Source organism: Panicum virgatum, chromosome 8N (genome assembly GCF_016808335.1).
Source record: "Panicum virgatum strain AP13 chromosome 8N, P.virgatum_v5, whole genome shotgun sequence".
NCBI lineage: Eukaryota > Viridiplantae > Streptophyta > Magnoliopsida > Poales > Poaceae > Panicum > Panicum virgatum.
This window is the reverse complement of record NC_053152.1, coordinates 15,260,784-15,272,465: the sequence shown is the minus strand read 5'-3', so window position 1 is coordinate 15,272,465 and position 11,682 is coordinate 15,260,784. Positions and strand designations below refer to the sequence as shown.

Here is an 11,682-nt window from a genome sequence, read left to right as displayed (position 1 = left end):
TCAGGCATCCTTGAGGCTCGCACAAATGCTCGATAGTCGAACTGTCCTCCCATTTGACGGTACACTTCTGTTGCAAGCGTAGTCTTACCAACACCCGCTGGTCCAAGTACGGATACTACTTTCATCCTCCGCTCAGCATCGTTGCTAATCATATTGATAAGCTTGGCCCTCGAATCACCAATACCAAGAAGGTCCGTGGATGGAATTGGAACCCTAACCTGCCCATCGGCCCTAAAGGCAGGATTGGTTGGCCAACGCCCAAGATCATTCCGGTGGTATCGATTGTAGGCGTCCCTGGCCTGCTTCACAAGAGTTTCAAATTCTTGGACGTCGTCGAAGGAGATCTCAATCTCTTCACTGCTATTAGAGTAGGGGCGCATCATCATCTTGTCAATGTAATCTTCGAAGTCATAGGACAGATTGCGCACTTCGTTCATCCAGAGTTTGGCCATGGGGTTGGGAGCTACCACCCTTGAAAGATTCCCAAGGAAGGTATTCATTTCTTCCAGATCTTGTTTCAGGAGCTCGAGTTTGTCCTTCTGTGGCTTCAGTGGCTCTGGGAGCTGATCCCCGGGAGAGACCAGCAAAGAACGGAGCTTCCCAAGAAGGGAGCCCATGGCGCCCCGCGAGGAACTGAACATCTGAACCTCCATCTCTCATGGGAAGAAACCAGATCAGCGAGACGAGGCGTAGTCACCTACTCCGCAGCATCTAGTATTGTGAATTTGTGATGGATTAGCACCGTGGGCGCGGGATGCAAATGTGAGAGGGCAAAGAGAAACAGGGAAAGGAGGGAGGAATATTGCTTGCTTGAACAGATGTGGTTCTGCTGACGGAGTTCTGGGCGAGTAAACCAGCAGTGGCCGTGTTTGGTTTAGTAGCACTAGAATAGCAAATTTTGACTATTAATTAAGGATATTAAATGAAGACAATTTATAAAATCAACTCTAGGACCCCTGTGCTAGGAACTATGAAGAATTTAATGGGGCTTTTGGCCGCGTGACTAAAGAATGGTTACTGTAGTATCACTATAGCCAATTATTGATTAATTACCATCATTAGATTTGTCGTGAAATATTACACTCATCCCTGAAAAAATTTTGCAAATAGATTTCATTTACTACTTCATGCATGCGAGATTTCTTTCTCGGTTTGCGTATTCCGGGAAACCAAACAAGGCTACTGTATCACGGGGAACTCCTCGATTGACTGCAATGGTCTGTCAGATTGTACTGCTAATGTGTAAAGTAATATTCCATCTCCACAAGGAATAATTTATACTGCTAATGTCCAATAATAATTATACTACTAATGCGTATAGTAGTGTCAACTGTACTGCTAACCATGAGCTGCCACTGCAGCCCTACATGGCCCCACCATACTGCACCATCCCTCTTGAATGTGTGTTTGTTCACGCAGCTGAAGCTCACCAGTGAAGCTTAGTAGGAACCTTCACGATGATGAGCTGCACTAATTATTAGTTGTTTATGTAAAAATCAATTGGATTTGCTATTAGGTCTCGTTTTTTTAGAGCAGTAAACTCACAAAATTTAAGAAGTGGCGTATTCATGTTGTCCATTTCGATCTGTCCATCAAATAATATATTGTATTATGACAGCCCACCTTTCCAAACCAAACACGTTACACTAGCTGATGGTCTAGAGTTCTGTAATAAATTTTTCTATAAAAAGGTGCGTTGTCATGAGGCCACTGGCCGGTGATCTGGCAGTAGATGTTAGGTGTAGACTGTGTAGATTTATCAGGGCTACCAAACCAAAGCGGCAAAATTATTTAAAGAATGGAAAAGGTTATATTTCCACCGTCCCACAAAGACGATTCGTTCAAGACATGTATAATATTTTAAACAGCTACTATCTATTTCATACACAGATAGCTAAATAGATAAATTTATAACAATTTAGATAGCTGTTGTCTTAATACGTACTCTAGTTGATGCTGTTTTGCATGGGAGCACGAACCAGAGTAGTAGACGAGATAGTAGACAACAACATACTCTTTCCTCATTTAATGATGACCACATCAACTCATTTTGCTTATGTAAGACTTATATAGATGGGTGTTGTCTAATTGTTGTACATACCCTTAAAAAATTTCAGATATATTACTAGTACTGAAAAATAACCATGTTATCCCTAATTAACTATAGCAGATGTGATTGAAGACCGTGTTGTTTATTTAGTTCTCTGGATTAGCAAATGCATTGAAACCAGAAAAATAACATGTACTTAAATATTTGATTGGCTCCATGCCCTTTCCAATATAATTCTTTCTTGGTATTTGATATTGATTTAATTAGATGGATTTTACTACGATCTAAACAAACAGTCTTTGTTGGACAAAATTTGAAGGCTAAACGAACGGTTTTTTGTGGGACGGAGAGAGTAGATCCTATAGATATAAATTTTTAGCCAAACAAATATAAGATTTAGCTAACAAGAATACTTGGACGTAAACCAATGAAGCTCTCTTAGCTTGTAGCTTTCGAGACCACGACGAATGAGTGCATCATCTGTGTCACCATACCAGTCAAGGTCGCCCTCCCCTCAAGGCCTTACCAGTGAGCCATAGCAACTCTCAGGCGCGTAATTGTCGCAGCTTGCAATTAAATTGAAATCGGTGAAGCTTAGTTGGTTGATAATCGGGTGGCAGACCCTGGGTGAATTCCTTCACAAGCCGGTGTCTTTCTCCATGTCTGATTTCGAGATCATAATCTTCGTAAGCCACAGTTTCTTTCTCCAATTCTGGATCCGAAATCCTATGCTTTCTGTTGTTCTTCTAGATCTAGATCTCCAAATAATTTGCTTGTGAGAGTTTATATATATTGATTCGCCTGGAATTTTTTGTTTGGTGGACTCTTCAAAACTAATTTACAAAGTATTCCTTTATCTAAACTTACTGTCAGATTATTAAAAGCCGGATGTGGTCAAGTTCTCTCACACATGATGCCCTTTAAGTTCTATGTCAATACTGGGCGTGAAGCAAGGCACTCTTCACCTGCTCACTAGGAACCATCAGCACTGAACAGGGGATCTATGGAGGACCCCGGCCTGTTGAGTGCATTTATAGACAATACATTGCGTCCCCCCGCCTGGTTATTATTATAAGTCCACGGCAGGCCCGAGAAACCCAAGTCGTGCAAATCACAATGACTAACAACTTCCTTAAAGTCCATCATCTGTCGTTCTGGCCGTGGGGTTTCTGAAAAATGCTCATACTGCCACATTGCTTCATTAAAATCACCCATCACCATCCAAGGTCCAGCCCACGCCCCACATAGAGAACGCAAGAGCTGCCACACCTTTCTCCTGTTTTCGACACGGGGTTCACCATAAACAAAAGTTGCCCGCCAAGGGGCTTCAGAAAGGTCAGCGCAGACCAATACATCGATATATCGTTCTCCCTGAGAGAGCAAGGATACATTTATATTTTCATCCCAAGAAAGTACAAGACCACCACTTAGACCACCACTGTCTACTGCTAAACAATTTTTTAAACCTAACTTCCAACGAAGATTCTTACATCTGTTGGCACTCATTCTTGTTTCCGAGAGGAAAACAAGCTTGGGGTGGTGCAACTTGACAAAGCTGCACAGTTCCTGAACTGTCCGGGAGTTCCCCAACCCCCGGTAGTTCCATGCTAGGATATTCATTGCGCCTGACGGGCTCCTCGTGAGCTCCCGTCAGGTCCACCTCCTGAAGGTCAGACTGTCTGCTTCGCTTCGCAAGAGACTCTCCTTCCTTCTGTAAGGTCGCTAGCAGCTGAGCAACTGTTGTGCCACTCTTTTCTAAGCCCTTCGCCGACTCAGCAAACCCTGATTTGCCACTCTTTCTATGCTTCTTCTGCACACCACTTCTGAATTTTGCTGAGTTGTCCTTCTCACCAGTAAAACTGGACTTCTGATCCTTTAACAATTTTGGTTGTTGACTCAAACTACTCACGCCTACAGACACAATAAAGCACGCCTTTTATAACCCACCTGGGTTTCCTGTTATGTTCCACCTGGATGTGGATTAGCTATCCTTCCATCCACCTCCTCTGAGCCTATAAACCCTAATGGAACATTTTTTTTATAATGATGGATATTTGTGGAACATTATTTCCTCATGCCTACAACATGAGGTAGAAAATTGTCTCACAAGTAAAAAATAATGTTCGAAGGGGAGGGAAATCAATTCAAGACGAAGTCTAGAGTTGGGATGGATGAATCAGCAATGGCTGGTCCATTGCTCATTGATGTCATGACATAAGAAAGAGTATGTACGTCATATACAGGTATTCCAACAGTTAGTTAACAAAGTAGCACTGACAATGCTATTTTGTGTAGTGGACTCTTCAACTACAGTGGAACTATTTTACATATTTACTACATACATATGTGCAATACAAAACGTGGTACTTGAACCCTGTTTGGTTCCAATAAGTCACCTAACTTATTAAGTCAGGGACTTATTTATTAAGCCCCTTTGCTTTGGTTGTACTGACTTATAAGTTAGCACTTGCTGCACAAAAAAGTGACTTATTTCAGTATAAGTAGGGGTGCACTTGCTTATGACTTATAAGTCCCTAGTGTTTGGCAAAATAAGTAGCTTATTTCACTTTTTGGCTTATAAGTAGGGAGACTTATTAAAACCAAACAGGGCCTTGATCCTTCATAAGATTGTTAAGCTAACAAATGTTACTTACTGTCGCAGTAACAGAAGGAGCTCTTCACCTGCTCACTAGGAACCATCAGAACTGAACAGGGGATCCATGGAGGACCCCGGCCTGTTGAGTGCATTCATAGACAATCTTTTGTCTAGATTGTTCTGTCTTGTGGAGGAGAAATACAATCTGTACAAGGGCTTTGAAGGAGATGTTACTTTCCTGATGAGAGAGCTCCCCATGATCACTAGTGCCATTGATGGACAGCTCTTGGGACAGGACGATCACATACTGCGTTTAACGGTTGATGAATTGCGCCATGTAGCTCATGAAATGGAGGACTGTATAGACCACATCATGTATGATGCGTCTTTGGATCAGCAGCCATGGTACTGCAAATATGTTAAATCTGGGAGGAAGAGAAAATCACGCTGCCAGTTAGGCGAAGAGATGCGGCGACTTAGGTCCAGACTGGAGGAAGCACTCCAACGGCAACAGAGGTATTCAGTATCCCGTTCATCCCCATCACAGCTGGCAGAATGTTCCTCGGATCAGCATGTGCTTCGTGATGATCTGGTCGGCATTGATACGCCCCTGGGGGAGCTTCTGGAGCAGTTGGCGGAAGCGGAGGGTCAACCAAAGCAGCTGAAGGTGATCTCTATAGTTGGGTTCTGTGGATTGGGGAAGACCATCCTTGCCAGGGAGTTGTACAACAGCGAGGTTGGCAAGCAATTCGAGGAAAGGGCATGGGTTTCAGGGGCCCATGGGGATCCAGGGAAGCTCTTAAGTGATATACTCTGTCAACTGCATAAGACAGATCTGGTTACCTCCACAGTTGACCGGCTTAGTATTGATCTCTGCAACTACCTGAATAACAAGAGGTGAGAAACTGTATCTTTCTTTAGCAACAAGAAAAAAATGTAGTCTAAATTAATTTATAACTGCATTACTGAATTTTATCATCAAAATGAAAATCTCTCAAAATGTCAAATGTAGATAGCCAGTAAAGACATCGGCTGTGAGATTCAGACAATTCCCATTATATTTTAGCACATCCAAACACCCCTAAATCTTTTCTGAATCCTCAAATATATTCTTTACTGAGTTATTGTCTGAATCTCATAGCCGATGTCTTTACTGGTTTTCTACTAGGGGTACTAAAGTTTAGTTCTAGATGTGCTAATAGGGCTAAACATGGGTTAATGAGAGCTAATCAAGGGCTAATGGGCTCTAATGACCAATTAGATGTAACTAGATCAGCAATTAGCCCATATTTAGTCCTACTATTTGGATCTGCTGCCCAAAACTCACTTGTGATATGAGGGGCAACAAAATGTTACCCCTCTTCAAGAAGTAACATGTAAAATTATTTGCTCCCTACAAATAATGTTCTGGGTGCTTGATAAGACAGAAAATTATTACACTAAAACATATAAGGTCTAGCCCCCCCCCCTCGCTCCCGCAAGGCGACCGGGGGGCTCCCTCGCGCCGCCGTCACAAGACCCCGCCGCCTCCTTTCCCCCTCGCCGTCGCCCGAGCAAGTACCCGGAAGCCCGGCGGCCGGCGAGGAAGGCGACGACGGGGCGAATCGGCCCCTAGGGGGCTCGGGCACCGGGGCGGGACGGCGCTTGGGGCCCTCTACTTGGCGGCGTGCCGGAGCTTCGTCGGCGCGGTTCCGGCCTTGCCGCGAACGGATCCGGCCATCGTGCCGCCAGATCTGCTGGCCCGCCCCTCTGCGTGGCGGTTGGTGAGCTCGGCGAGGAAGTCGGCGGTGCGGGTGAAGGCGAGCAGCTTGGGCGCGCCCTAGAATGGCGGTGAGGACGGCCCCTGCGGTGTGCGCGGCGTGCGCGCGGCCGGTCCCGGTGTCGAGCGGCGGCGGGGGACCGTGCGTGGGTCGGTGGCACATGGGGCTCACGACACTGTGTCCGTCCCGGTGGCCAGGCCGGGATGCGCCCCGCCCGTTCATGGCCGCAGGTGCGGCCCGTCGGCGCGCGGGGGCGGCATGCGGGTCTGGTGGCGACGGCTTGGGGCACCAATCCTGGCGTCCTTTTGGGCGTGGTGCTCCTGAGGCTGGCGACGGCCGCGCGCGCACGAGTGTGCGACACAGGAGGAGGATGCGCGCTGCTTCGGCTGACAGCGGGTGCTGTGGTTCCGGCCTGCGGTCGTGGCGGCGGTAGGTGCGGCGGTCCTCGTCGCGGGGCTGCGTTTGGTCTGGGCCGACGGCGTGGCGCGTGACTTCGAGGCAACGCGAGGAGCGGCGGTTGGACAACTTCGTCCCGGCACGGCATGTTGGGGTGGCACGGCGACGGTGCCACCCTCGGTGGTTCGCCTTGGCTGGGTTTCCTATGCGTTCCTGTTTCGGGCTGGACGCGCGCGGTGGCTTTGGGTTGGGATGCTCTGGGCGAAAGTCCTTGACCGCCAGTCTTGCTGATGGTGATGCCAACGGTGCCTTCGGGCGTCGTTCTCCCTGTTGGGGGCGGCATCTTCGAGCTCCTCCCACCTCTGTTTGGGTCTCTGGGCGAAAGCCCCGTCCGGCTCCTGGACGAGCGACGGCGGCGCCTCTAGCGTTGTAACCTTCTTGGAGGCGCCACTCTTTGAGACCCAACTCGGCTTGTGATGTCAGCGGTCGAGGGTGGTGACGGATACGTGCAGGAGGTTGAACTTCAAGGGGGTTGACAAGCTCACGTGGTGGCGTCTCGCTTGTTGTGGTGTCGACCAGGGGTTGCAGCATGTCTGTTGGCTTAGCTGTTTGTAGCGGACCGCGACGGCTGGCGCTGCTTAGCGGCTGTCAGTTCGGCATGGCACAACGTCTGAGGGCGGCGCTTGTGGCAACGACAACATGGGGCAATTAGGTTTGCAGCGGATTACGACAGGTGGCTCAGCTATGCTGGAGTTACTCCGGCGTGGTTCATCGTTGGAAGATGGCGCAAGCGACAACTCTAGTTTGCTATCACGGCGGCGGAAGCTATGTGCGTTTGTGGAGCAACGTTTGCTATCGACCGATGGGTTCGTCTCGGCTGTTCGATGAAGATCTTGGAAATAGGACAACACTATTTATATTTCTGACGGCAATACAATACACGGATCCATGACATGGAGTACTGAGGCGGACGTGGCGAGGCCCCCGCGTATGGTGTCTTCGGCGTGGCGAGAGAGTAAGGAGGAGTTCGACGGCGGGCGAGGTGAGGCCCCCGCGCATTGTGTTTTCGCAGCATCGTCTGCGAGGCAGCCAGCGAGAGGTCCGAATTCGGTGGTTCCACTCTGTCAGACGGTGGGTACTGTTGCAGCGGCGCTACGGCGTTGGGTCCCGCTTGGCGTTGGCCTGTTCGGTGCACGGCTGTCTGTTTCCTTGTTTTCTCCTTTGGCTTTGGACTGCATCTTGGCGGCGACTTCAAGTGCAGGAGAAGGTGGTTTGCCGCACCGGCTTGGATTTATCCGGCCAACATTGTATAACGGAGTTGCCTTGACTGTGTTGATGTCCAACCGGTCAGGGTCTCTCGAGGTTTGTTTCGAGTTCTCCCCGCGTTAATGTCCCAATCTAACCGAGTGAGTTTGAGTTGTAGGGTTTTCCGTGTTGACGTCCCAATCCAACCGGACGAGTTCTGTTTTTTTTTAAATTTCTTTTGTTTTCCTGACAATGGCCTCCCAAGGCCGTTGTCTTGTATTTTTCTTCTATATCAATGAAACTCGCACTATCTTGTGTGTGGTTCATTCAAAAAAATAAGATATAAAATTTCTAAATTAGCTATACAAACTAAATGGATTTGCAAGAACTGCATAAATCTCTTGCTGATTTGAGCCATACTATATACTGCACATGTGAATGTGTCCACCACTGAATGAATATATATGTTTTTTTATCGAACAAAGCATCTATATATGTTATTCACTTGGACTACAGAGAGCATATATATTGTATGTTATATATGCGATCACAATACAGTCCAACAAGAAAAATGTTCTTCTTTCTTCCTCCACGCATTGGTTAATGTGGTTGCAGAGTAGCTCTCTGATGACTTTTATATCCTCAATTCTACAATTCCAGGTTTTTCATCATAATTGATGGCATGGTGTCAGATCAATGGAGTATTATAAAGTCTGCCTTCCCTCGAGATGTTAGCAGTAGAATAGTGGTGACAACAAAAATACTGTCAGTAGCCAATGCCTGCAGCTCTGCCAATGGTTACATACACAAAATGAGAAGACTTGATGAGAAACACTCAAAGCAATTGTTCCTGAAAAATGCTTGTCCAGGGGAATATTCAGATTACTTGCAGCCGGATTCAGCAGCAATTTTAAAGAAATGTGATGGTCAACCACTTGCTCTCACTACCCTCGGCCATTTTATGCGAAAAAAGAGTTGGCCGACAGGACGTGACTGTGAAGATGTGTGCAGCCAGGTACGCTTGTACGACCTGCAGAGCGGTGATGATACCTTGGACAGGATGCATCAGGTGTTGATTCATGACTTCGCCAGCCTTCCAAGCCATGACCTCAAAGCTTGCTTTCTATATTTTGCTATGTTCCCTAGTGATCATCCAGTCAGGGCGAAAAGGCTAAAGAGGCAATGGCTAGCTGAGGGTTTTCTGCAGCCATCAAATTTATGCAGTGATCCCGAAGCTAAAAATTTTGAGAAGCTCATTGACCAGAACATCATTCAACCCGTTAATGTAAGCAACAACACCAAGGTGAAAACATGCAAAACTTATGGCATGATGCATGAGTTCATTACGCTCAAGTCTCTATGTGAAAACTTCATTACTTTGTTTGATGGATGTGAGCTCCAACCTAAGCATGTCCGTCGCATTTCTCTCCATCATAACAGTATTACAGATGGAACCAGTTTCAACATTGACCTATCTCTTGTCCGCTCACTGATAGTATTTGGGCAGGCAGGTAAAGATATGTTGAATTTCAGCAAGTATCAACTTCTGAGAGTCTTGGATCTTGAAGACTGTACAGACTTGCAAAATGATCATCTCAGAGAAGTATGTAACCTGTTGCTTCTTAAATATCTGAGCCTAGGACGCAATATTACGAGTCTTCCCAAAGAGATAAAACAACTGAAACATTTGGAGACCATCGATCTAAGGAGAACAAATGTAAATATCCTTCCAACAGAAGTTATTCAACTGCCACATTTAATTCATCTCTTTGGAAAATTTAAGCTTCCAGATAAAGCCATGCAAGATGAAGTGCAGAAGTTTCTGGTCTCAGGAAAATGTAAGTTGCAGACACTAGCAGGATTTCTCGTAGATGAAAGCGAAGGATTTGCGGAACTCATGGGTTATATGAAAAAATTACGAAAGGTCAAGATCTGGTGTTTGTCATCTGCGACTAGTAGTAAATTGACTACTCTTCAGAAGGCCATACAAGAGTACATTCATGATGAAAAGGATGCAAGCAATGACCCTCGTTCTTTGTCACTCCATTTTGACGGATGCTCTGAAGATTTTCTGAAAGACCTGAAGGCTCCCTGCTATCTGAGGTCACTGAAATTACAGGGCAGGTTACTAGAACTTCCTGGATTTGTTATGGAATTGCGCCGACTAAGGGAGTTGTGCCTTCAGTCAACTAAATTGACAGCTGATCTTCTCACAGCTTTGGCCAATTTGAAATATCTGCAGTACCTGAAGCTGATTGCAGATGAACTTGATGAGATCACCATTAAGGACAGGGCATTGCCAAGGCTGCTCTGCCTCTGTTTTGTGCTACAACGACCAACATTTCCAAATATTGAAGAAGGTGCTTTGCCATTTCTGGAATCACTTCAACTGTTCTGTAAAGATCTGGAAGGCATTTCGAATATCCAAATTAAATCCTTCAAACGACTAAGGGAAATAACTCTTGATGGTGGAATCACCAATGGTACAGTACAAAATTTGGTAAGGGCAGCAAAAGAACATCCCAACAGGCCAAAAGTTATTTTGCTCAAAGCTCCTGATCCAAGTCCAACCGAAGTTGTTCATCGAGAAGATCCTGCTGCACCAGGGGCAACTGAAAATGGGACTGCCACACAGATGCTACCTACTGGACCAAATGCATCTTTAACCGACTTCTCCATAGACTCCATAGACTCCATTGCCTGAATATATATGGCATTGGTCCTTGATGCAGCATCATCACAGTAAGTTAGGCCTCCACTCTTTGCATTTCATCTTTTGGAGATGAAATAACAAAGAAGCTCTATGATTAGTAATGACCTTCATAAATTTTGTAACACAACACCGCAACTGCAACTGGAACTAAAACTCAAAAGACATGAGAAACAAAATTGTGTTTTGCTTATCGAGTACCACTACAACTTGTGTTTCCATTGTACTTCTATCCAAAGATGAGACGCGATGGTGTTGTGATGGGCATTTTGGTTTTGCAGTATACGGTGAAGCTAAGTCGTTTGTGAATCCTCATCCTCATCGGTGAGTCACCACTTTGACCCAGACTACAATGAAGATGATTATATTCCCATATCGATAAAATAGGAGGGTCGTACCTAGAGATGTGGAACAAGTTTCGGCTCATCCGTGCCCCTGCTAAAATCAAATTAGTTTTTCCTCTGTTGATCAATTTTTTTTTTGAAACGACTCTGTTGATCATATGAACATAGTGTTATTACGCCCTCTTACTCAAACCCCACCCCTTACTATCCTATCATTTCGTCGCGTCTCCAAAGTTTCAGCTGTACAAATATGGTTTATGTATCTGCAAGTGTAGCTTCATGTGTTTCAGAATTACAGTATATACATAACATAATGTTGGGCAATGCTTTGGGATATATTGTTGTTTACCGGGGGAAACAGGTGTTCACAACGAGATTTTCTTTCGGTTGATTTGGGCGATGGGTTCTAATTTCCACACAGTGTTTACTCTGAACCACGCAAGAGGAACATAAACACTCCCGGAGAGATTCGAGGGGGGTGAGCACCTGAGTTCGGAAGGAAATCGAACTTCACCGGAGGGAGCCTGGAGGTAGGTACGCCGGCGACTTCGCGCTCTTCGACCGTAGGGTCAGCGACTCGG

General features: G+C 46.0%; 1 protein-coding gene across 1 annotated transcript; it reads left to right on the top strand.

The window, feature by feature from the left end:
- Positions 1-2,292: 2,292 nt before the first annotated feature.
- On the top strand, positions 2,293-11,437 carry LOC120685639 (disease resistance protein RGA4-like). Its single transcript, XM_039967693.1, has 4 exons — positions 2,293-2,736; positions 4,713-5,543; positions 8,708-10,789; positions 11,039-11,437. Exons 2-3 carry the CDS (start codon positions 4,771-4,773, stop codon positions 10,749-10,751), a joined length of 2,817 nt encoding a protein of 938 aa, XP_039823627.1. The 5' UTR covers positions 2,293-2,736; positions 4,713-4,770; the 3' UTR covers positions 10,752-10,789; positions 11,039-11,437.
- The last annotated feature ends 245 nt before the right edge of the window (positions 11,438-11,682 follow it).

Bases quoted from the DNA above. Each gene is read 5' to 3' on its own strand.
- LOC120685639 (XM_039967693.1), top strand. From the start codon at position 4,771: ATGGAGGACCCCGGCCTGTTGAGTGCATTCATAGACAATCTTTTGTCT. The intron at 5,544-8,707 runs GTGAGAAACTGT...CTACAATTCCAG, and splicing joins AACTACCTGAATAACAAGAG to GTTTTTCATCATAATTGATG.